The 27,506-nt window shown below is 40.8% G+C and overlaps 1 protein-coding gene across 1 annotated transcript; it reads right to left on the bottom strand.

Annotated features, from left to right (window-relative positions):
- On the bottom strand, nucleotides 1-27,506 carry SLC2A12 (solute carrier family 2 member 12; the record flags this gene model as incomplete). The annotated part of the gene is made up of 5 exons (XM_079549966.1): nucleotides 1-97; nucleotides 882-1,014; nucleotides 3,131-3,253; nucleotides 18,810-20,129; nucleotides 27,389-27,506. 5 exons carry the CDS (start codon nucleotides 27,504-27,506, stop codon nucleotides 1-3), a joined length of 1,791 nt encoding a protein of 596 aa, XP_079406092.1.

Genomic DNA, 27,506 nt, shown 5'->3' with positions numbered 1-27,506 from the left:
CTAGTAGAACTGTTCTTTCTCCCTGCTGGGTAGTTCCACCGGCACCAGCTTCTCCCTGCGCTGGCTCATCCAGCACAAGGGGGTCTTTGTGTATTTACTGGAGAATAAAATAAAAATAATTTTAAAAAAGATAAATAAATAATAAAAAATTGCTATTGTCAGTAGGACACGTTGCACGAGAGGACTGCCCCCAGTCACCACCACCACCCCTACAGGCTTTGCAAGGCCCATGCCCTGGGCCACTGCCAGAAGAGTGTGGGAGCTATGCTGTCTTTTAGTTTTGGGCTGGTAAAAACGTAGGCACACATCCTCTTTGAACACGTTATGAGACTCTGCTTTTATGTATATATATATGCACATATATATATATATATTCAATAACTAAAAAGAACTGAAAAAGATGGGGAGATTATGAGCATCACACTGATAATAAAAATTGAGTCCACAGGGCCACTAGATTCAGTAAACACATGCAAAAAGCCCCCATCTAATAAAGCTATCCAAACTTACATGGAGGCTTGAAGTACTGGAGAGAGGGTCATTGTCCTTCCCTTTTCCTAACTGCAAGCAAAGGCATACAGCCCAAGTGGGAGAGCAGGGCTCCCTCCTCCTCAAAAGGCCACTCAGCAAATGTGCTGGGGAGTCAGGCAGTTATTAGCGTTGCTGGAAACCACCATCCCTTCTGGGTCAGTCCTCCCACAACAACAGCAAAGCTTTACTTTTTTACTTTGCCAGAGAGATTAGCATGTGCAAGCACAAGCCTTGAAAATACATGACTTTTCTAAAAAAATATCAGCTTGTATTCCCGTTTTGTTGGTACACATCTCTGGGAGGCTTTGTCTCTCTGGCACCATGGGGATGCAGTCACGCTTTGTACTTACTCTTTAGCCAGTTCCATGGATATTTGCTCCAACGAGCAGCCTTTCGTCTCTGGTATAAACACAATAACAAAAGCCAGGGATGCTAGGCTCATTACTGTGTAAATGAAACACACCCAGGACAAGCCAATAAGCTCTATAAAGGAAAAAAAAGAATTCTTCAATTTTCAAATATTACTTTTTCTGCTGCAACCTTTCTATAGGATACAGCCCCAAACACAAAGGAGATGTTAGAAAACAGGCTGTTATTCTAGGCTTTTTCATTTGTGAAATGTTTTTGCTTTTTCAGTCTTGATGAGAAAAAAAAAAAAAAAAAAACAACTAAGCAACTCATATTGACCCATTTAGCATAAACCCATTGATTTATTTTGTTTGCTGTCACTTTGGATAGAAACAGTGAGCAACCATTGTTGCTGTTTCATGCCAGGGCACTGGGGGTCACAAGCGCCTTGAAATTCCACCCATGTCTGCTTTTTTTGCAAATTCTTTCATGGAGCAATAAGAGCATTTTTCACACTGTGGCAGTTGCCTCAGTTAATCCCACCAGGCTGTCAGTTCCCAGCATTTCTGGGAGAGAAAAAGAGACCCAAAGATAATTCCTAATGGAGCCAGCTAAAAACTCAAAGTTTTTGTGTTTTTTGGTTTTTTTTTTGTTTGTTTTGTTTTGTTTTGAGTTTAAGGGGGCAGAGAGGACCTCAGGCTGAAGGAATGGACTCTGGCACTACTGTCATGTTGTTGGAAATCTCACCTCATACACGCTTCTGTATAGACAGGTCCTTAGTGTTCTTCCCTGTTAAAACTAGACCAGAATGCTGAGACACTTGTCAGTTGTATCACGAGCTAAAAATTGCAGCTGAAGCTTCTGTTCCAACTGCTATCTTACACATCAGATACTTATTGGCCATACTGACCTCCACATAAATTTGTCTGAAGACAGATTTTCCAATTCTGCCTTTCTACCCCAGACTAGGAACTTGTAATTGCATATAGTTACAATTTCAGAAATCCGGATCACATCCGCTAAACCAGCAAAGTTGCTGTGGATCTACGTTCACCATAATTGAGACCAAAGCAATGGCTATGTATGCATTAACAAGTAGTGCTTCATGGCAGAAAAGTAATTCCAAGTCAACTATTATTCAAGATGCACACCGTCTGATTTCAGGAACATCTCCTTAGCTCTAGTGTGGTCCAAGATCTGGACACGTATTGGCAGATAGAGAGCATTCATGGTGCATTTTCCCATTTGGTTTTGTTGAAAAGCAGTTCAGGACTGCTCTGTGATGGAGACCAAAGTGTCACAAGTGTAGACAACTGGAAAAATTTCTTCTGAAGAAGCTAAAGTGCCAATATAGACACACTGAATTTAACCTGGCATATTTTGCCCTAGTTCTGGTAAAAGAGAACTTTTTCTCTCCCTCTCTCCCTCTCTCTCTCAGAAAATGCCAATGTGAAACTCATTTTAGTCATAGATCGCACTTAATTTAAATATTCAATTTAAAAATATATCTAACAGGATGAAATCACCTCAACTTTTTGTGGGTCTGATAACAGTTGCTCGCCTGCCTCTTCATCTGTTGCTGAGTTATGCAGAGTTAAAGTAAATTTGGAATCTCAGTTCTCTCATATAGTTTGACTTTCAGCCCATATTTTCTTCAGAGAAAGGTTGTAAACCAAAATTTGCAATACTTCCTATGAAATTATATTAGAAAAAGATTATTTGCCAATCAATGAATTTCCAACTTGGAATTTAAGGCTTTCCCTTGATTATAAATTATACTGTGACAGTCTACTTTCTTGTATTAAAACATGAAACACTTTCACCTTCCAAAGACACCTTTTCCTAAATGAAATTTCCTTAAAGTCAGGATAATCCTGCAAAAAAAGAGGTTGATTTCTATAGGATGTTCTCTTTTTTTTTTTTTTTTTCCTGAGGAAAACTATGCCTGATCCAAAAAGCTGTGATTTAATATAGAGCAGAACTTTCACTGACTTCAGAAGGAGCAGGGCTAAATCCTAAATATCATGTATTTTCATCTTACTAAGGAAATGGCTTTTTAAAAATGGTCTGTGGGAGACACAGAACTGCCACAGGCAGACTCAGAAAGGTACGAAGGAAACTAACATAGAGCACCCAAGTAAGTCTTTGAGATTGTCTCCTGGGCACAGTGGGTGCAATTTCAGCAGTACTGTTTGCATAGTTGAGACTTCTGTTATGTCCATCAGCGCAAGAGAACACAGAGAAATCTTACCAGTGACAGTCAAAAATGTCAAGGAAATGAGAAGGTTTATTCCCCAGTTCATGCTAGATGTCAAAGCCATGGCTCGTCCCCTGATCCCACCAGGGAAAATTTCACTCAGGACCAGCCAAGACACTGAAATGGAAAAAAAAAAAAAAAAAAAGTAAAATATCTTTGAAAGGATGACTTGCTGTTACTTCAGGTGGCTTCACTTGGAGCCACCTGGCAGAATAAGGTAGTTTGGAGGATGCTTGGCGTGCATGGGCCCAGCCCCATGAGGGCCCACCCTGAGAAATACCAATGATGGGAACATTGTCACCTTCCAGACATTACCTGGGAAATAGGAAAGGCTGGAAAGTAAGTGAGCCCTGACAGCACATCTGCTCATGGAAGGGAGCACTATAAACAACTCAGTGACATAATGCTGATGCAGCTGGGGCAGCAAACCAAAGTAATCCTAGGCTTCGGAGCAGCACTGGGTGTTTCTTCCACCTTATAAATCAGCCTACCATGCTGAGGGAAGTTCACTCTTCCAGCTCTCTGCTATGAATCAGGGAGATCGCTGAGGGATAAATTAAGGCAGACGTCCTGATTTTTGGCTCCTTCATATCACAGCATAATGTAAGTGACCTCAGTGCTTGTGTTTCTGGTCGATAAAAAATTAATTCAGTCATTTAGAGCTGGCTGAATGGCAATCTTGGTGGCAAGAAAAAAAAAAAAACCAACGACACCACATTTTTGCACCATTCCTCGTTACTAAAACAAGGATTAAAACAACCAACTCAACTTCTCTAGCTCATTAACATTTTCTCAAAGTTGCTTTGTGGAGAAGTCATAGGCTAGCAGACAACAGGCAAAAGGGCAGAGAGGTGCATGCAGACAAACTATATCCTCAGGCCCTTGGACATTACAGGTTGGTTCTCTGATGCATGTTTTCTGCATGATAACAGATGGAGACACACACTTGGCAGAAAGTTATATTGAGAAACTTGACTTTCTGTGGCCAAGCATGTGTCATGCTGTGTTGTCCCTTTGGATGATTGCAGGGTTCTTCTGTGACTGAGGTGACAAGGGTATGAAAGGAAAAATGCTGTGGAGGAGACTATAAAAGACCAGCTGAAAGGGAAAGAAGCCTGAGCCCTAACCCAACAGAGTAGATTCCAGCAATCTCAAATTTAGATCTCTTTGTACCACTGTTTCAAATTCAGTAATAATTTTTGGAGCTGACTCAGATTTATTTAGTTAGCTTTATGGAGAATTACAGAGAGAGCTTCCCTTTCATGCTGCGATCCTCTTAGCACTGTGGTGATATTAGCCCAGGCATAGGAGCAGCATTCAAGACCACGATGCATAAGAGCCTGATGCTGTTACAGAGACACATGGGCATCATACAGGGAAAGCTGTAGAGAGACTTCTGTTTTCTGACTTGAATCACAGCAAATTCAATACAATCTGCTGAGAAAGCTAACTTTCATCAAAATAAATGGTTTAGTCTGAAGTTCTATGTGGTCTCTACAAATACGGAAGGGGAGGGGCAAGTAAAAAGAAACCTGGCATCTGAAGCAGGTATTCTTCACTGTCAGGCCAGCTGTCTGGCTCCTGAGAAAAGTCAAGCCTTAGCAATGCATAACAACCTTGCTGCTGTGCTTTGTGCTGCTTCAGCATCAGGGCTGCTGAAGCACAGATCGTTAGCCATAGTGATACAACACATCACTGCAGGAAGTGCCAGCCACAAAGCAACAGAGCAAGCAGGATGCAATACACTGTTTCTAGCAGTAGGTAACCAGCCTGTGGGCTTCATTACCATAGGATATTATTACAGCCAGAAGCTGATCAACACTGGAGAAATTGATTATACACCAAGTCTAGCAAAGAAAATATTCATAGTGCAGGGTTAAAATAGATTCTGAAATAATTCAAATTCGTTTTCTGCAGGGGACAAGCCATCTCCAGATGACAGGGATAGGAATAAACCTTTTCCCTGGGTATTTTGCTCTGTTTTTGCTCATTCAAGGGCATTCAAGCACTTGACAGTGCCTGCTTGCAGAGGCCCTGAAGATGGACCATGTTCCATTTCTGCTAATGGGGCAAACCCTGAGCTGGGTGAGCATGAGGGGCTGCATTGTACCACAGCTGAAATGTTGCAGCAGCTCCAATACCATGCATTTTTGCAAGGATAGGTTGTCCCTTTCTGTCTTAATGTGATTCATCTATGAGGCTAAAACGTGATGTTTTCCTGTTAAGAAACCAAAATTCTTGAGCATTTGCATCAGCTAGAGTAGTGCTTAGCCATTATCATTTCAACAATCTATTTTGTTCAGGCAGGCTTACTAGGTCTGTTCTTCATGTCTGCTAATGGTAGCTGCTTCCTCTGGCATGTCTCTGACCTCCTCTTAACTGGCTAAGAGTGGAAAGGTTTATTTCCCCGAGAGAAATAGCAACTGTAGAAATCTGAGACTTATTACATTCTGTTTATCCCCTTCCCCAAGCTGAGGCAGCGATAACGATCAATTCTTTGCTTTTAGCACCTCCCCGGGATTGTTTTTACTATTTGTACTGTTGCCAAAAAGCAGCAGCTGCTGTAGGTACAGAGGGATGTGGCTTTCTCCTGGGGAGCCGAGAACTAGGCTCTGCTTCCAGTCACAATGGCTGCTGCTACCGTGTGCATGAAGCCCTCAGAAATTTAACCTGCACGCTCCCATAGTCTCCACAGAGAGGACTGGCTTCTGCGCCCCCACCAACCTAAGCAGTTGCGTTGTACAGGAGAAAACAGCCCTTGTTTGAAATCAGGGTCCAAATAATATCCCCTCCCACCAGCAGCACCACCTCCCTGTCTTCCAGGGAATCCAGCATTACTGCAGAAAGACACTGCAGTAAGAACCACACTGCACACACACAACAGTTTTCAGTGACTGATTCAGCAGCCCCAGCTGCTGTTGGTGGAATAGATGGAGAAAGAGCTGGTGCCTTCCAGTTCAGGTGGGATAAGAAGTGAGGCTCAGAGCCCAGCAGGAGTCTCTGTGCAAGAGGATTTGTTCACGCAGAGGCTGCATGTAGCACTCACCTCACTGACCTGTGAGGAAATTGTACAATTGAGTGATCTCTTACGGCAAAATCCGAAGACGAAAAACCACCAAACTGATGGTTTGTGGATGTGGTTAATTCAATGAAAACACTGATCTGCATTAGAAGGATTTTAACTGTTCCAGTATCACAGAAACTCCAAGCACTCCGTGGGAAGTTCCTTACCCACACGGGAAGAGCAGAGGATGCAGGTACAACACAATCATTTGGCGGATTGGAACATTCATCTCTATACAAAGTACAAGAGACTGTAAAGGAATAATAATTATAATGATGGTGGTGGAAGATTTCAGCTACTCCAGACTGCATAAACTGCAAGACGAGGTACATTGCTGGGCCTACATTTTATATGGCATAGATTATGCAAGTTACCTGATCGCAATTTACCTGATAATTAATGAGAAAATAAAAACGTATTGTGTTTTAAAGCTGAACAGATTGTTCAAGGTGTAACTGTCCCAAAGATGCTCTGTTTTACTGGCTGTAACATTTCAAAATCAAAATCAAAATTATTGTAGAAATGAAAAGAGCCTCTCACAATATTTTGTTTCAAATGGAGAACAGTATTAGAAAAAGCATGATTTCTGTAAGGAAATAACAGGGCTATTGGAGTGAGTGCTTTAGTGGTGGTATGGAGAATGTTTGTTACCTGATTAGAGGCTTAAAAGAGAGATACAACTGAATAAAAGTAAAAGAAATATCTCAGCACAGTAAAACAACTGAGTGAAGAAAGATGTTAGAAATGCAGTAGTGCCTCCCATAAATGTCATATGCCTGACTTGGACGTGCTGTGTGCAGGTTTGGTGAGCTCAGAGCTATAAAGTGCCACATAGAAAGCTGCGGAATTGGCTCTGAACACGGTAATTAGGCAGATGAGAACTCCAGCTTAGAAAACAGCGGAGGGAAATAGACCTGAAGCTTATAACATTGTGAATGCAAGCAGGAGAGAGGTTTACGTTGCTTTTTAAAAGACACAAACCAGGAAAAGTTGAGTGAAGTCAGCAGGAACAGCTGTTAGGGGAGACAGGAGGATGTGTTTCTCCTGCCAATGCTTATATTAACTGCAAAACTGGCTTGCACAGGATGCTTCATATGCGAAAATTATTATTGAGTTAAAATGATGAAATACTGGATATTTAAATAATATTTCCCTATGTGTGTGGAAAAGGATCCATCAGGACTGTCAAACAGCAGTAGAAATAAATCTCCAGCATTGTTCTCGAATACCTGGAAAGACTTGCTGTGCATGTTGCAGGTGCCTTCTTTTTATATGTTCCCTCAGCATCTGCTGCTGGCTGTAGCTGGAGATGGGTAATGGTTTGAGAAGCTCTTTTGTTTGAGCTGATGTAGAAAATATAATAAGATTTACCTTACGGCCATAAGTAAAGAGGTGTCTTGGACCCTTGTGTGTTTTCTTCCTTATTCTATTTATGCGGTAAGTAATAAACAATAATAACAATTTTTGAAAAATCTCAGACTTACTTCAGAGAAGAAGAAAAGTGAGAATATCTAAGCAATGCTGTGAGATTGAGATTACTCAACATTCAAGATGCATGAATGAAAAATGTCCTTGTTTTGTCCTCATCCCTGCCAGGAGGCAGAAGCAAACTGGAAACTGCTCAGCAGCTCTCATTAATGAAATATTAGATCCATTGCTATTCATTTGCTGCTTAGCGTTTTTTTTCCTTTCCTGTACCTTTATTCTGAGAGAACAAGCTCTATGTGGTGAAATTTAGAAGCAGCTGTTGGAATTGTTGAAAGAATTCAAGTTGCTGAGGTACAAACCCTAGAACGAGATTAAGGGGGTTTACAGCTTAGCAGGGAAGTAGCCAGAAGTACATAAGGCTCTGGAAGGAGTGTAGCAACCAGAGGTCCAAGTGAAGAGGAGGAAGCAATGCAGGCAGGCCCTCTAAGAACATGTAACAAATTAATAAAATTAAGCAAGAATGCAAGCAAGCAACTGTGGAGCTGCCATGAGAAGAAGGAATTCAAAGGACGTGTCTTTACCAAGACAACAAGTTTTTCCAGGCTCAGGACCTTCCCTGAGATTTTCACGTATGTGGTTTCTGGACTAAAATTCTGCCCACATTTTTTTGCCAGAGACCAAAGCAGACACTGCATCTATTTGATGAAAGCTAATTGTCTCCATGGCTCTGCTTCAGAACGTGAGATTGAAGAGGCTGCTCAAAACTAATAGCTGGCAAATACAAAGTAAAATGCAAAGCTGTATTCATTCGGAGAGCAGGTGAGCAGCCAGCAGAGTACCTGCTTCTTCTGTGTCCACATGGAAGGGAGCTGAGTGCTTCTACTACTGAGGGACAGGGAAGCCAGGAGAAGCCACAGCTGATCTCATGCCTCTTGCTGGATCCCATCTCTGCTGCTACCTCATTCTACGGCTTTTGAGGTGCTGTAAAGTTCAACTAATGCTTCTCTCCAAGCAATTTTACAGCTTCTGAGGCCTAACACTGCTGATGATATAAAGGAGCCAGCACGGTATGGCAGAGCTTAAATTCTTCATCTTTTCTTCTGATACAGTACATTTCTATTTCTAATGGTTAACCCTTTAGGTTCGAGTATCATATGGTAATACAAGTGGGACTTGATCTCTGAGGATGTAGTAGAGTACATAAAAATAATTATTCACAGTTCAAACTATTTGCATCACTGAATGATGACCCAACCAGGCCTCCCAGTATTAGAGGGAATTCATCCTTCACTCTTGCCTCCTCCTGTTCATGTTCAAACTGCAGGAAGGTCTTGGGGAAGAAACTGTGATTCCAATGCACTGTCTCCTTCCCCTACTGCCTGGGCCATTGGAGGAGGAGGGCAGCAAGACGTGCATCACCTCTGATTTTCTCCCAGTGTTTTTCTCCCATAAACTGTTTTTCACCATTGTGATTTTGCTTTTAAACTTGCATTTCAACACATATTTTTATTTACTATTGCAATTTTAATCTCTGTGAACTTGAAAAAATACATGTTGTCCAGCATGTGTTGTCCTGTTTCATGCAAGCAGTTCAATATTTTCCTAGGTCTGTTTTCAGTGATACTCAATTACTGTCCATCTGCTTGCAGTTTCAAAGGTGATGAAAACTAGAAGACATTTCTATTATCAGTGATTCCTACCCAAATGATTATAAGTCAAGAACAGAGAGGTGTATAAGGATCTAAGAGTGATGGAATTGTCTCAGTTAATGTGATTTGGAGCCCATCTTAACCAATAACAGTGCGTTAGAAGGATACATCATAGCTCTAGTGTAGACAGGTATATCATTATCTACACCTCTTTTCAGGTCCCCTAATAGAAACAGATTTAAGATGGCATACAAGATGACAATTCTGTTTGCAAATGGATTTCACATCCAGCATCTCTGTCTCTCATCATTTGTTGTGTAGACACTCATATGTACCCATCAAGACAGAAAAGTTTGAAAGGCAAGCAGAAAGAAAAAAAAAAAAACAAAGAGGGAAACATGAAAACAATCTTTCAAGAGATAAGATGATTGACTATAATAAATCACATACAGTCATTGAAAATTGTCTTTTAATTAAAAACTGAAATGTGTACTCCTGCTTAGAGGTGTTTATTTGTTCAGAATATTGAATCCAGGATAATCCTGTAAGGCATTTGCAGAGGAATGACTGCAGAAGCCAGAGGCCTTAATCCACAAGAAAACTGAACATGAATTAATTTGTATTTTCACATATTTCACTTCTGAAAAGCATGGAGGGGAGAAATTACCCAACTGGGTGGGGGTAAATGAACCTGTTTTTCTAGTGTCTGAGGACCTATGTTGGACCTTGGGAGGTGCGTAACAGAAAAGTGCTGCTGGGACATAACAACTGGGGGAAATTTAAACTCTTGTTCTTGCAAAATAGAGATTTGTATACACACTTCAGAAAGCTCCCAGTGGAAGGGGTAAGAAGCCTTCTAAAATAAAGACTTATTTACTGAAAGGACCACAGTGGTCCATTTTTTCAGTCCATCTCTATTCATTGCTGCTCATGCTTTGCTTTGGTTTGTGCTGGAGAGAGGGAGCAAGGAGGAATTTTAAAGACTCTGGGTTCACCCATCACGACACCTTTCAGTGCTCCTTCACTCATAAGAGTAGATTTTCAAACAAAACAGAAACTGGGTGCCTTTTTGTGCTCCCCTTCCTTTTGAGGAAATCTTCTATGGTTTCCTCCCATAACTCAATAAGGTCCAGGAACTCAGATGCCTAAATGAAGAACCATCCCCTAACTCCATGCAGTGCCTTACCCACCAGGCCATCCTGCACTTTGTCTGCTAGTCTCCACCTTCCTCAGCACTGACTGAAAGTTATGTGGTGACCCAATTTTACTTTGTTGGTATATATTTTTCTCATAGTTTATAATGCATGCTTTTTTGATGGCCTCTACAAGTGAAATAAAATATTGTCTTTGCACTCAAAATCCTTCTTACAGTTTTATTTTTTTTTCACAAACCTGGCCCAGGATAAGGTTGCCTCTTAAAAATTTGTCCCAGCCCCTTCTCTCCATGGAAACTGGATATTATGAAGCTTGACATATGCCCTATGAACTTTTTCACAGATCCCATTGTAACAATGATCTTCCCTGCAAGAACATGCTCAAGGAAAACTAATATAAAATCTTCCATTATCTTTGATATGTTTACCAAAGGCCACTATTGTTTACTGAATGCTTAGATGTAACTCTTGGCCTTCAACATAAGAATGGCAAATATGGTTGATAATAGACAGCCTTGATGAATGCAGGAAAACTCCTACATGATAGTATGCTAGATTCACTTTGACAGTGCACCACTTAGCTGAAGATAATGTCTTAATGGAACAAACACGAATTACTAGGTTCAGTTACTAGTTAGCATCCCAGCAGTATTCACTATGCAGATTTTTTGAAGATATAGCACTTATTTTGGCCAGCAGCTACTAACTAACCTGAATTGAACAGGTACTTCTTTGGTATGGATAATTTTAAGCATGACAGCTGTTCCTCTTAAGCCAAGTAGTTTCTTGGTGTTTATAGGTTTATTAACACAAAACCATTAGCAGAGACATGTCTATGTAATTCAGTGCACTGAGATCAGAATATTGAGTTTGATTACTGTTTTAATCCAACATACTATGTCAAAAGATATGTAGCCATCTATCTTTTCTAGACAGTTCTCTTCAGGCCAGATTTTGTGCTCAGCAAGTGAAAATGGAAGCACGGTCAATGAGGATGCATAAGAATATGCCATGCTGGGGCATGGTGTCATCATACATTCTGAAAATTCTGTTTTTCGGAATGAAAAGCCCTTGGTCAAAAAGAGACTCCCTCATTCACCTTCTTGAAAGTACAATAATGAACATAACAAAGTCAGTGAAACAGAAACAAAGCCAGTGAAAATGACTTCCCAGTTTTCAGCTGTGCACCTCAATGTACAGCCAAATTTCAGTGTAATGGTTAAACAAGACTATTCTGTTCCTTGCAAAAATTGAGCTCTAAAATAGTTGAGGAGAAACTCTTGCTGGCTTTGCCATGCTTCAGTAATACAAAAACATCCTTGCCTAATGAAATTTTTCACACTTAAAAAGGCCTCCCAGAACTGTAGATCCCAGTAAGTTAGATAAAATGAACCCATTTGGCTGGTATTTTAAAGAACCCCCCTTTGCAATTTGAAATTCAGTAATTCAACATCGAGCTATCCAAAATTATCTTTAACTGGCTTGCACCTCACTTCTATTAATCATACTATGAAGACACAACCTGATTTTTCAATGAAGTGTCATGTTAACAAAAGGATGTAGATAAAGCTTGTCCAGGACAAGGCAATAGGATGACTGGGCAATTCACAATTCTTCCTCTATTTTTCACTGTGGTATGTCTGTCTTTCTACTGCAGCTTGGTGCAGACAGTGTGAAATAAAGGCCGCACAAAGTAGTGTTTGAATAACACAAGAATAATGAACCAGATCAATTCTAGAGGTGTCATATTAAAACCACATGTATGCATGCATTAAACTATGATTCAGTACAAATGTAGAGTGATAGGAATCTTTGCTTAAAATAAAGAATCCAAGACCATTTTTAATTAAGTAAAATAAGACTTTCTATACTGATTCACAGTGCAACATTGCCATTTTCCAGGTTTATTATTCTGGTTCAAATCCAAGAAAGCATTTAAGCATTTGCTTATTTTTGAGCACTTGGTATACTCCCCACTGCTATCTTCTTTTCCAGAGCAAATGACAAAACAATGTGAAACCAATGCTGTTCATTTCTGTGAAATATAAGGCTGAGCCACAGATGCTCTGCAAAATGTAGAAGCTCAAAAATAAAGCATTGCAAACAAATGTCATGCAAGGCAATGCTGAGCATGAATGCCTGTTAATGTCAAATTAATGCACACTATAAATTAGGACAATAGCCATATGTTTTGTAGAAACCTGAAATACTGCTCTAACACCACAGATATTGATGTGAATTGTAGCCACCCCTATCTTTCTCCAGGTAGTTTTCCAAGTTAGTGCAAGGCCATATGGCTTCCAAAACAATAGGGACAACTGACTAAATCAACTGAGAGTTAGCATTTTCTTAGTGATGGCTCTCTCATCCACAAGGTTTTCTAGTTTCTGGTAGAACATTTATTGGCCTAGTATATGTCCAGGAGCATTTTGTTATAGAGAAAAAAACAGCCCTACACAGTCTGGATCATAAACATGACAGGAGACATGACCTCTGTGGTCAGGTCCCTGGGCTGTTCAATATCATGTGTGAAACCAGCTGTTCTGGGTTTTCTTAGAGATACATATAACTTAGGAGAAAGACATAAAAGGTTTTGCATTTAACCACGCTAATGAATCATGTTTTCACTTAGGTAGCCAATTCATCTAAAAATCACAGAAGCAAAGTCCAGTTGACCAAATCTGTTTCCAGCATAATTCTCCGGACTTCCAGAGAAATGTTCCAGGTCTGGGTTTTGGCTTGTCTAATACAATAAAGTATATAAAGAAAGACAGCCACATAAAATTGAATAAGGGTAGTGATAGATTGAAAAAAGGACTTATTTCCTTCATTACCTCCACGGATTTCACTTTTCTTGAGAATCCTTGAACTTCCATTATTCTTCCATCTTCCCTATTGTCCCCGGCACAGGTATAAAACTTTGCATTTGAATGATGTCAACAATTCACAGCAAAATATAGACAAAACAGGTGCGTTTCACATGGGAATGTAATCTCACAGTCCAATATAGATTCCTGAGCACCCTAAAATGCCTCAATAGCCACTGAGGAAAGGAGGGCTGCTCCAAAGAAGAAGTCAGAGAGCAGGGATCTGAAACCCTCCCCGTAGATTGAGAGAATATCTTCCTCTGCTAATTATCTGAGGAATCTGGCTCACATATCAGTTAAATGTCCAAGCAGGTTGGAGATTCCCTTTCAGGAAAAAATATATATATATATATATTTAATTATTTAAATAATTTAAAGCACTGATTAAACTCTGATACACTCAACAGGGCATATCTTCCCAGCTTTAAACTAGTAACAGGCATTTGTCAACTCAAATTAGGGCTTCATCTATAAAAATTTGCTCTTAAGTTTTGTTCTCAACATGAGCTTATCTTCACTGATGTCCCCATTGGAATTTGTTCTTCGTGGGGCTGACAGCCCCACACAGAAAGCTGCATGGAGATGGTGCATCCCAGCAGGGCTTGCTGAAAAGTAGGGTCACTGCTCACTCTTGGGGGCACATGTACCAGAGGACATGAAACTGCAGACTCTCGTATGGGAGGAATTTCAACTGTGTAAAACTAGAAACCAAAAGGCATCTTGGTAGCTTGCCATCTTTCCCTGCTCCAGTATCAGATGGATGCTCAAATCTGGGTCCCACGCACCTCATATTTAACTTATTCCACTCTTCAGCTGATCTTAATACCAAAGTTCTACAAGCAGCTACTTAAAGGAGTTTTGATGGGGCTATAAAAGCTATGTGGATAAACAAAGTTTACTGTAAGTTCTATCTTCCCTTTAGTCTCATTATGCATTTACTTGTCCACTAAAAATATATATAGATAAAAAACCCACTTCTTTTATTTTTTCCTTTGGGGTTTTCCTTTGTGCCAAGCCCTGAGACCTAGAAGACATTCCTTCAGATGCAGGGACTAGTCTGCCCTGGGAGAATTATGTGTGTGCCATCTGGGCTTCGAATGCCAGGGGCAGGGCATCCCAGCAGATCTGCAAAGTCTCCTAGAAGAGGATCCTGTGATGCCCTTCAAGATCAGAGCTCTGAGAGTCCATCCCTGGACTCTGAAGAGCTGCACAAAGCTCACAGATAAGTAGTAATAGCACATGTTATGTCCCAGTACCACAAAGAGATAAGTACCTATGGACTTTATGCATCTACACGGTTTTGAGGATGGATCTTCTCAAGACAATTCCTCTCAATCCCACTTGTAGGTATTTCCACTGATTTGCATTCACATCCTCCACAGAGCTGATGAAGTTTGCACTGAAGTTCATTGGCTAACTGCATAAATACCTTTGCAGTTATGCAGGATTAGCAGAGGAGGAGGAAAGAGCTCTTCTGAGCAAGACACTAGCGCTGTACATCCAATCCAAATACGTGCATTCAACATCTGTCTCTCAATTAAAGCATTCCCCACTCCACAGCAAATAAAAAAACCCAAACAAACAAACAAACAAAAAAACCAATAACTTGTGAGCAGCACTGGGCCTCCTTCCTTGAACTGCATGCAGGGCTCCTACGTTACATGTAAGACGTACTACCAAAGTCCTGTTTCATTGTTTCTTTTTATGTGCTAGAACAAATTTAGGCCTAGGAAAAAGATGCCATTTGGGTGCATACTCAGTTAACGTTACTTGCTTTTCACCACAGGACTTGCTGGAACCCTTCTGGTTTTTGCAGAACAAAGAGGATTAGCTCCAGGGCAGACTGCATTTCTGTATTAATGTGCATGGTGCTACAATCTACCTTTCACCTACTTGTTAGTGAGATCATCCAGTGCAAAGACATGGGCTTACGCTTTCAAAGATACCTGTGGATGTATGAGAAAATGTGGAGGCAAGTTGTCCACACGTACATGATATTTAGTTTTTGACCCTAAATGGTGCAAAAGCAGCAGATGAGGACAGAGGATCAGATCTTTGGTAAACAAGTGCCGTCCAACACCCAAATCTGGATGTTGTTTTTTACATCAGGGAGAGAAGCACTTGAAGTTCTTGAGAAGTTCTTGATACTCATTCTTTTTCAGAAAGGCTAAAGGTGCTCTACAGTTGTTAAGAATGAAAAGTCTCTTGCATATGCTTCATCCAACTCCAAGAGTCCCACATTTACAGCTTTTTTTTTTTTTTTTTTTTTTTTTTTTTAAAGTAAATCTGCTACTCCAGGAGTTTGGCTTTCCTCATTCCTACAGCAATTCCAGTTTAATCTGTGCCACATGTAGACATGGCCCTGAATAGAAGTTCTCTGTGTTTCCTCTATGTTAAAATCATTTCCGGGGTCACACCTAGCTTTTAGCTTCAGTAACAAATTGGTGATCTACCTCTGCACTGCACTCATCTCATTTGCCTGCACTCACAGCTCCCTGTGCAAGGCATGGAGAGTCTACTTCTTTGAGATTTCCAGTGGTGTCAGCAGCCTGCCTCTCTGCAGACAGCCATGGAATGCAGTGCAGAGACAGACCTTCATGTTCTTCACTCTTCATGTAGACTGAGATTTCTCATAGTCTCTGTAAGTATCTTTCATCTTCATATGACCTTTCTGATGTACAGAAAAAGGCAAGTCAGACAAAGCTAGCTGGCAGATAAGATCCCTTTGCTCTCTGCAAACACCCCTGAAGAGACAGTATGTGCTGCTCTGCAGCATGATGCAACACTCATTTGCTGTACCTACAAAACATCCTTAAGACTGTGTGAAATTGAGTGTGAACAAGCAATAGATCCCATTTCATCAAGCATAATAAATCCAAAACAGAGCAGCAGAAATTCTCCTTTCATCTTGCCTAAGGGTTAGTGATATAAACACAGAACACCCTGTAAACAAAAAAGTGACTATGCAGATCTCAATGATCTGTGAATTCTTTTGTAATGCAAAAATGGCTTTTATCTCTCACTGTCTATTTATGAACACTCATCAGTGTGTTTCCTGAGCGCTTTGATAAATGGCAGTGAATACATTTAGTGTATGTTTCATTTATTAATCCATCTACTTCATCTAATTTGGAGATAAATGTTAAATAATGGAAAAATACAGCATTTACAAATGTTTGCTGTGCACATTTGGACAGTAACTAGCTCTTTGACTAGAATCCCAGAAAAAGAAGGGAAAAAATATTATAACAAGTTGGTAGATCTCAGGTTGTATGATCTGCCCTAAGAAGGATGCACCATTTTCCTAATGGCACTACACAGATTCTTGTTTATCTCTGAAGAATGTAGCAAGGACACAAAGTGGCTGAATTTGTTCCAGAAATGGTCCAGTAGGGTGGAGAGAAAGCACAAGAACCTCTATGCAATTTGTCCAAAAAAGCCTGATAAGATCTGTAGATCACACATCCCCAGTATTGCTACCACCCTAGCCAGCACGCATAGGAGACAATAATACAGAAAATCCAGAGGTGTGGGTTGGCAGTACTTCTGCCTACAAAGCATCACCCAGCTGTGGCTCAGTGAGCACTGAAAGCAGTGCCAGAGCCTTGACGCCTCCTCCCTCAGCAGAACAGGTGATGGCAAACTGTCTGGTCTAGGCCACAAATTGGACTGAGATGAATAACATGAACGTGTTAAAACTGTTTATTTTATAGAGGCTAGGGTGCCCTGTTATTCTTCACACTAAAAAAGGCAGAGTAAGAATAAGAAATCTAGGCTTTTAAAATACAGGTGTTTGGACTCTAAGTAGCACATGTTGAAGGCTGCGTATGAGACATAAACCATGGCCTCCTCCCCAACTCAGCCTATGTAACCACAAGAGAACCAAGAGAACATTTGTAGACTCCAACAACTTCTTGATTATCTTACCATTGCATTTTCTATACATTGCTAGATTAGAATGAGCGCTGTATTTCTGTGTACCTGCATTTGGAAATGCCCGTACCTCTTCTGGACCTTACATTCACTTCATTTCACTTCACTTTGCTGTGCTTCACTTCACACAAACAGACCATGGCTTTATCATACATGATTTTTTCGATCTGGAGCTGAGATGGTGCCTGTTCTTACCCGTTTGCTGTTTGAGGGCATTTTCTCAGTAAAGAAAGAGGTCAGGAAACAAACAATGGCCTCAAAGGTTTCTCAGATTAGCCTGGCAACACACCTCGGTTTCCATAGCCATCAGGGAAATGGGCATTGTTATCAATAGCGTCACACCAGACCAGCCCAAATGACCAGGAACCCAGTTACAGCCAGATCAACAGGAAAGTAGCTTGCAGCAGCACTCCAAGCGTGAGTCTGTATCCCTGCCCTGAGGGTCATTAACTCTGTGTTTGAAACACCCAAGAAAAAGCTCTAGCAACATTTCTTTTCAGGGCTGCAGCCCTGGTTTTGAGCTTGTGTCACTGAACAAAGGATCAGTCCCCACAGGGTCTGCAAGAGAGGGAACAACACTGCAATAACAAGGCCAAGCTTGCTGTCCTGGCAATGAATGTTTATCTCACACAGCTCTCCCAGTGAGCAATGTTTAAAATAAATACTGCAGGGGAGTTGCTGTTACTGTAATTGTTGGGCTTTATTCTTGTGGAAATTTTTACTGTAATAGTGCAGTGGACGTACAGTGTATTTGCAAGTCAGGTTTGAGCCAGAGCACAGGAGCACATAAAGTCACTTAATAGATAATGAACTCTGTGCATGTGGGGTTTTTTTTGCAGCATAGATTAAAAAAATCAACCCCTTCAAATACAGTAATATGTACCTGCTATTGAAACAAACTGAAAGAAAACGGAATGAAGAGATTTAGCTCCTGGTACCTGGAAATGGCACAAATGTTCTCCTCAGGAGAAGGTTGCACAGCAGCCCTCCTTCATGTTCTTCCACTTGTGCTGTTTCAGCATAGGTGGCAATGATGATGCTGCTGAAGTTTGCTCACTAACTATGATGCTTTAAATTTCTCCACTATATCTGAAGACTGTCATACAATCAGGAGGTCAGATCCTCAACTGGACTCAGGCACGCCACCTTTTCATGGATTTGATGGTGCCTTAACATGCAGAGGCCAAGAGCTCTTCATTGTCTTAGGTTTATGGGTTAGCAGCAGTAAATGTCTGCATCTCAACCTTCCCAGTGTAAAGAAATATCAGAACATGAGGAGGAAAGACTGACAGGAGCCCTGAAACTTTTCTGTACAAGTCTTATACCAGTTCCTAGCTTCACTGAAGGTGAACAATTAGTTCTAGATAAATTAGATAAATCCAATAATTTTAGTGGGTGGGATCTCTTTGTAAAAGGCACACTCTAGGCCCATCAGGATAATCTGTAATAATACCAGTGCACATAAGCGGAAAATACTACTTTGCCCATGTGGGAAACTGCCAGATGGGCATGTCATCCAAGCACTTAACTTACTTGTAAATAAATAATTACAAAGAATCAGAGAAAAGAAACACTTACTTGGTCCAAGACCTATGGAAAACGCAGCAACGTAAACAAGCAGGCTGGCCAGCGAGACCCATTTCAGGACAACAGAAACCTCCCCATTCTCTGTGTGAGACCCCATCATGCTTCTGCTTCCTGCTGGAGTAGTCCTGTTCAGTTCTCCTGTCCTGGTGACGTCAAGGTTTCTCTGTATGTCGAATAAGAGTCTTTCTGGTAAAGCCATACTAGAAAAGAGGTCCTTGAAGCTCCCATTGGTGACACCAGTGAGGTTTCCTGGATTCTGATAGGTATCCTCTGGAGACTGGCTTCTACAGATATTGGTGAAATTCATGTGTATGTTACGGTTCACTAACCCCATAGTGACCAATGATACTGCCATAACAGAAGAGCCAATACACAAAAAAGTTTTACTTCCAACTTTATCCACAAAAACTGTGGCTGGAACTGTGCTGACCACTTTAACCACTCCGACTCCAGTAGAAGCCAAGCTGGCAGCTTCATTGCTCTGAAACCCAACTGACTTCAGAACAGTTGATGCATAAAATAAAATGTTAGGCTGCCCAGTTGTTTGCACAAAAAAGACTAGTGTAAGCCCTACCAGCATTCGGGCCCTCATGTTGTTCTTTGAACGAAACAGGTCCATGAAACTATACTGATGTTCATCTTTCAGGGAAGACTTGATCACAGTGAGCTCTTTAGTAGCATCTGAAGTTTCCCGTAGCCTCTCCAGTATTTTTCTTGCAGCTTCATCATTATTTTTCATGACAAGAAAACGTGGACTTGGTGGAAGGAAATACATGGCAATACCCTGCAAGGCACCTAATGGAATTACAAGGCCAAACATATACTTCCAGCCATGAGATACGGTGGCAAATGCATAATTTGAAATATAGGCAAAGAGAATTCCTATCACAATCATGAGTTCATTCAGTGAAACAAGAAGGCCTCTTCTGTGCTGTGGGGCAATCTCGGCAATATACACACATGTTGCAATTGATGATAATGATATGGAAATACCTATGGCAATTCGTCCCACAATAAGTATTCCATATGATTCGTGGGGCAGTAAAATCAGACTTCCCATCACAAGTAGAGATGATGCAATAATGATAGCAAATCTCCTTCCAAAATGATCAATCAGGAATCCACCAGTAAGTGACGCAAATAAGGCCCCAAAAAGAAGGGAACTCACAACAATTTCCTGTTCTTTGCAAGAGAGTGCTAATATGCTACTCATCTGAAGAAGAGCTCCAGAGATAAGGCCCAGCTCATAACCCATTAGAAGTCCACTTACAGCAGCAATGGCAGAAGATAGTAAAGTAAATGTTCCACAACCTGAAATAAGAGGGAAAAAGAAATTGAAAGTGTGACTTCACAGCACTCACAATCAGTACTAAACATAAGATATAACCAGTATTAAACATTTTTTGTAACTTTTAGGAAAAAGAGTTAGGTACAAACAAACCCAGAAGCAGTAGCTGTATACAATGCTAAATATGACTGTGTGTAATTTTTAATTCCTATAACACTCTCTTTAATTTTAATGCATTTAAGTTTCTGATATCCCTAATTTGAAGTCGATTAGGTTTTGGTTGAACCCTAAATAATTAAATCTTCTGCAGAATATCTTCACAAAAGGCAACATTGACAATGCAACCTTTTGATAGGAAAACAATTTTTGCTTTGAGACATTCTCAAGGTAAGGAAAGCAATAATCTTTCACCCAAACTGTTTCAACCTTGACTTGAATAAGTAATAAAATAATCCTTCACCACTTATTAATTCCTTTGTTTCACTTAAGGATGCCATGACAGCTGCAGATATCAGTGTTTTTAATTTGCCATACCAAGGTTGATGCATACAGCCAGGAAACCAATCCCCGAGGTACAAATTTCCAAACTTTATGGGCTTTGCTCATCGTTTTTTTGGAATATCAGAAACAGATATTTCACATGCTTAGAACAACCTCAATGTTAAGAATAAAGAGCAGATGGCAAAAACATAAACTAAGTGGAGATTATATGCCTTTGAACCTCCACTTTAAAATAAACTCATTTTATACAACTACGATTCATTGTTTATTGTTACAAGATAGATTTCACTGATCATGTTCTACTAGCTGTGAAGCCTTTTGCACCCTAGACTTTGAGGAATATTTCAGTTTGTTGTTGTTGGTCTTGTTCATTCTCCCAGCATGATCTTCCCCTCACCATGATGTTGGCTGCAACACAGCTAAGAAAAAAGTAGACTGACTTCTGATTTCCTGCTTAGCTGGAGAAATCACATGTGCCTGAGGAGAGGTAGCTTTTGCATCACAACAGAGTCCACAGTTCAGTTAATTCTCCTGTTATATGGTATAACTGAAAATTATACACAGACTATTTTTAGCTTATTTTTCTAAGACATTGGTTCTCTGTTCATGCTGACTGCCTGAAGGTCCTTGCCAATAATTTTGAGTGCGTTGGTGAGAATCAGCTCCATTCGACAGAGGTTATTACATTTCTAAGGAAAATCAGGCAAGTGGAGGAGGAGAGCAACCCCAGCAGGATGTTTGCACTACTAAAACAAATAATGCCAGAGCCCGGCCCCAATCCTGGAAGGGGGCCAATGAATCCTATTAAATTGCTGGCACAGTCTCTGGCATAGTATTGCCCCATGCCACCTAGAACTCTGCTAACAATTCCTGGATGTGACCTGGTGGCACAAGGCCATCATCACACCCTGCAGCCAGTCCACAGGAGTTATTTCAGAGCATAAGACAATTTAATAAGTATAAGCCTGACTATAAGCCATGCCTCCAGGGAATTTCTTGTAGTGAAGGACCCAAAACTGAACACAGTACTCAAGATGAGGCCTCACCAGAGCTGGGTACAGAGGGGTGATCACTTCCCTGCTCCTGCTGGCACACGATTTCTGATACAAGCCAGCTAGGCAAGAGACAGGCGAAAAATGCATGATTGTGCATGCACATGAGCATGGCACTGATTACAAACAGAGCTAGAAGCATAGAATCATAGAATAGCATAAAAGTTGGAAAGGACCTCAAAGATCATCAAGTTCCAAACCCTCTGCCATGGGCAGGTTTGCTGATCACTAAATCAGACACTAGACCAGGCTGCCCAGGGCCCCATCTCAGCCTGGCCTTGGACAACTTCGTCGATAGGGTAAACACAGCCTTTCCAGGCAGTGGGTTATGTACATGACTTATGTCAAGTTATGCTTGCAATATTCATTTTACTGTTGTAAAATCTAATCTCTCCATTCCTCCCACCCTCTTCCTTTCTATTTTTCGACTTGTTTGCTGACTATATATTTCTAGCTCTGGAAAACATACCCGTCCAGTATATCCTGACTGAAAATCAGGGCTGAGGACACAAGACTGTTCTGCTGAATTGATGTTTGGGTATTAGAAGTGAGATTGTTAATTTTTTTCACAGTGCTCTATCCAGGCTAATTCCCAGTGCTGACATCTGTGCTTGTTTTGACATCTCTGCATTTTACAACAACAGCCCATGAAGATTTAACCTAAGATTCTGGTTTATTTAAATAGTAAGAAGCCAATAGAGATCACTTTGGTCATCTAGTCTAACAGGAACATAACACTTTGGACACAATTACATGTATTCTTATTTTAATTAGAGCACTTGAGATACTTACCTTTGATTTTAAAATTTAAAAATGTGTTTAAGTCATACATTGTTCCTGTGGCTAATTGCTTTAATTTTAAGTTATCTGTAATTTATTTTTAACCGTATTTTCTGCATCTTCAGATTACAGCCATCAGATCTCATTCTCCATTTGCCTTCACTTACCCTTATTCAATATGTACAAAAATTATAGTCTGTCATCAAGTCATCCCGCAGATATCTCCTGGATGATCTTCTTAGCCTGTGAGTCTTCATAAATTTCCCAGTCTCTTAAGCATTCAAAACCCAGTTCACTGAACCCTCTCCAGGTTGCCAACTTCTTTATTAAACTGTTAACAGGATCCAGTGCTTCTGTTGTAGTTGCACAGTGCCAAATGGGAGTCTTCTATAACTCTTCTGCTCCTAATGCCCATTTCTCTCCATACCCATCAAATGATTGTCACAGCAATGCACAGAAACTCATTTGCAGCTGGTTACTCTCCAGCACCACCCATTTCTTTTTTGACTGAGTTCTTTCCAAGGCACTCAGTGCCTTTCCTTTTTACTGGCCTGACATCTTATATCCTAACTACAAATGAAAATTACTTAGCATTTGGCTTTGTTAAAGGACAGAGGACAAGTTCAGGTTCCCTGTGAGAAATAAACAGCATCTTTAGATTTCTTTTGTTACTATTTGTAAAAAAAATAGGCACTTCTAGATGTTTGAAATAGGTAAGATGCCTACTTCTCTCCACTGACTATAAAAGGAATCCCTTGCTTGCTCAGATGCAAATGTCTAAAGTTAGCTGTGGGGAGCCTCAGACATGGTATTCACTTGCAGTCAATAGGTCGGGCCATCCAAATTTCCTTAAATCAGTGATATAACCCATTTATTATTCACCCATCACTTTTATCACCCACAAATGTTATTATCTTTTGCCAGGCAACAGAAAACTATTAAGTAACAGGAACAGAAATTGATTTTAAGGATCTCCAGCAGAAACAAAGCAGCCTGGGCAGTGTCTCCTATTTATGCTTTGAACTCTGTGTTCTGCACAGCTTTTAATTCTTTAAATGTGCAACCATCTCTCTGGTATGGTTCCAGTTCCTTATTCAAATTGGCAGTGCCAAGACAAATATTTCAAGGAGTCTGCCACCACCACTATTCTTTACATCTCACAGTGTCCTCTCCTCAACCCCTGGTCCCTCAGAGCAGTGCAATGGAGGTGGTTTTTTTTTGTTTTTGTTTTTAATCTGAGAGAGATTGTGCAAGCTGGAGATGGAGCCTGGGCACCTGGGAGTTGCTAGAGAAGCAACGTATGTGTGACTTAAGGTTATACATACGTTTAGCATCCCCCAAGTAAAGCAGCTTGGTAAATGTCTTCACATTTGTTTTTCACTGTGTCAGCTGGTATCCTTGCTGGTGACACATGTTCACAGTGGTATAGAAGTAGTCATTGACTGTAGCTAAAGCAGACCTCTGAGTGGAAAGAAGGTTCTAATGCATGGGTATCCAACCTTCTGACTTGCTTGCGCTGCACTGAGTAATGAGGAATTGTTTTGGGCTGCTTATACATAATCTGCTCTGAAAGTAATGCCTTCTACTATTGCTAAGAAAACTATGACAAATACAAAGTGCACAGTAACATTATTTGATGGAACAAGTTCTTGGCTACAAAAAAACCTGTTTTTCCACATAGTCAGCAACATCAGCTATGCATTTTTACCAGTGATGAACAAGAGCCTGTATACAGCACTCATAAAAAACCGCAACAGCAAAGATGACCCAGTGTTGTCACTGCTGAAATGCACCACCCACAGCCTCACTGCATTCACATCCACTCTTCAGTCTCCGAAGTTCCCTTTGACTTCAGGATACGTTTTGCTTCAATGTTTCAATATAGAGCATGTTACAGTAGTTGTACTCACGGTCCTTTAGCTCTGATTTTTAACGTTTCTGGCAGTTAAAGGCTTCCTTCCTTCCTTCCTTCCTTCCTTCCTTCCTTCCTTCCTTCCTTCCTTCCTTCCTTCCTTCCTTCCTTCCTTCCTTCCTTCCTTCCTTCCTTCCTTCCTTCCTTCCTTCCTTCCTTCCTTCCTTCCTTCCTTCCTTCCTTCCTTCCTTCCTTCCTTCCTTCCTTCCTTCCTTCCTTCTTTCCTTCCTTCCTTCCTTCCTTCCTTCCTTCTTTCCTTCCTTCCTTCCTTCCTTCCCTCCCTCCCTCCCTCCCTCCCTCCCTTCTCTCTCTCTTTCTCTCTTTCCTTCTCTCTCTCTTTCCTCCTCTCTGTCTTTTTCTTTAGCTTTATCCCTTATTCCTTTATCCTAAAATGTTTGTTCCTCTCATTTTCAGGAGATGCATGCAAAGTGTACGGTGGTGTACAGCCCAAGGGAAAATCTGTTTTAGTGGTGGCTTACACCAAAGAGAGAGGTTTCTTCTCCTGCCTGCAACAAGCCCTGTGGCTAACCAGTGTGTGACTGGTATGTGACAAGTGATTAGAAAGTCTCTTGTTTAGTTTTCCCATGTAAACAAAATGCTTTTTCATAACTGTTACTCAGGTCAATAGCAGCACTATTTGGCAAACAAACTTGTCTTCAAGAACATTTTCTGGAACTGTTTATACTTTGTTCCTGAAAAAGAGACCGAGAACAGTTGCAGTATAGCTGAGTGTGCTGCTGATGGGACAGGATGGGGCCAAGTTAAAAAGGGCGTGCCCCTTTCTACTTCTGTTCAAGCACACTCTTTCCAAAGGCAAAACTTGGTTTGCACTTGTACTTCATGGGCATTATGGATAAATGATCTGAGCCAAGGACATCTACTTTGCCCATGATAAATATTAAAAATACAGCATTTGTATCTGAAAATTTTAAGCTATTTTTAAGAACTTCTTTTTTTTTCTGCATCTGAGTGCCAATTGACTGACAAAAATTTTGCCTTGATGAGGAAATAGTGTTCAAAATTCCCCAAAATGTCATCAGGGTAGCATTTTGCTAATAAGTAGCATGTGGATCACATGATTCTGTAGCGTAAATATTTAATAGCATATGTTGGGAATCACCGCATAATTAAATTGTAGATTTGTTTCTCATCAAAGGTGATTTTCCCATTTTCATGCCATTGTGATCTTTGCTGCACTGTCATAATTATTTTCTATCTCATCCAAGTGCACAGTGTAAAGAGATATACGTTACCCCACTGATCTGTTCTAATGTCTGAGATTTATTTAGAACCAGTACTTGCTCAATAGATACACTACTTACATGATCTAGGATAACTTTGAACTAGCCATCTATCTGGAAGTTTGGTGTGAGATGTGAAATCGTTACTCTACAAAACCCTATGGGAAGAAATAAAATGCTGCTTTGGGACGAAGTTATGTTACAATTAGAGATGGACATTCTCATAAAATATTAATTTTACCCCAAAATAGCATCAGCGCCAGGTAATGTCATAACTGTTCGACAAACATAACTCTTGCTAGCAAGAAAGACAAACCCAAAGCTTTTTTTTTTTTTTTTTTTTTTTTTTTTTTAAAATTGAAGTTAAGAAAAAGAAGGGGCAGAAGGAAGCTAATGTATTGCGCATTTTCATGCATCTTCATTCCTACAATGGTGGGAAATATTGTGTGCTTTATACATTGTAAGCTTGGAGAATGTATTGTGTGAATAAAATTGATATTTTATGAACAAATTATCTTAGAATCAATGGAAAGAGTGCAAAGCAGAGCCTGAGCACCTTTCTTAGTGCTTTGACATGCATTTTTATTATGTCAACAGGCAGCCTGGCTCTTCAGTACATTAAATGGAATCTGGTGTTTTCTTATTTTCCAGTAAAAATCAACAATTTCCTTTAATTCCTAGTGAATTTCTCAGATTACTGCTTTAATTCCTGAGGGTAAGGCCAAGTGTGTAATTTGCTCATCCACTTTTAACTATAGCTCTCATGCTGCAGTAGCTTCAGTCTCAGGTTATTGCAACTGCTGTGCTTCCCTTTGATAACGCCATCCTGTAACAATGTGCACTGCTCCCCCATACCCTAGGGTAATGTTAAATACATCTGCCTGCCGACTGGCTTTCTGTTCTTCATTAACCTCTGTTTCCTCTGCTCCTAGTTGTCAGTAGAAGCTGCTCGACTGACTGTTACTGCACTCCAACAAAGCATTTGTGCCTGTGGTGTCTGAGTATGCATGGCTCAGTCAGCTCATTCATTTTTAAGTGAACAAAACTTGCTCCTGACATCACAGTCATTTCTGGCTTGCAGTGGTACTTTCCCATTTGGTCACAGCTGTCTTCTGTGTGAGAAAAGTCACATTTGTGGGCCACATTAGTGGGTTTCACTAGATCTTATTGGCAGCAGAAGAGCTTTGAGATGCGAAACCATGTGTGACTTACAAACACTGCTGGGTGGGACAGCAAAGGTGAAGAGTTATGAAATTTAGCTTCAGCACTTGAAAATCTTTTTCAGAAGAAATTCTGCAGTTAATTTCTCTAAGTGTCAGCATGGAAACCCTGCTTCTTCATGAAATACTTGGATAGAAGAAATAGGAGGGAGCCCCAGGCACCCTATCCCAAAAACTCCCTCTGCATGAGCAGGTGCGATTCTCACATGGCCTTCCTGGAGTTCCCCTCCTGGGAATGAATTGAGCTTGCATGGGTTGAAGCACCACTCTTATCTTATCTTGGATGCATTGGGTCCCCTGGTTACTCAGATAATTGATCCTCGTAAAAGAAAGAGATTTACACAGCAGACAACTCATGCACGAACAGTAGGGCTTGAGGGAAAAGTACTGCGTATGTCACCACTCAAAACTGCAGACGGTGTTTCCCTCCTTGCTTGCTATTTCCCCACTCACACTGCTAGGAACTGGGACGGTGTGTGTCCAAGTCCACAGGCTTTGCTGCTGTCTTCCCGCACCCTGCAAGCTACACATGTGCTGCTGATCAGCAACAGCTTGTGCCCAGTCCCGCCACCTTACCTGCTGCAGCTGGCAGCTGGCGGAGGTGCCCGCTGCCTCTGCCACCTTCCTCATCCTCCCCTGCTCTCATCGCCTGGCACTGCTGGCCGAGCTCCTCTGCACTCTGCACGGGTGCCAT

The sequence above is a fragment of the Tetrao urogallus genome (assembly GCF_951394365.1).
Source record: "Tetrao urogallus genome assembly, chromosome: 2".
Taxonomy (NCBI): Eukaryota; Metazoa; Chordata; class Aves; order Galliformes; family Phasianidae; genus Tetrao; species Tetrao urogallus.
Note: the sequence above shows the minus strand (reverse complement) of the source record. Positions and strands in the feature narration are given on the sequence as shown.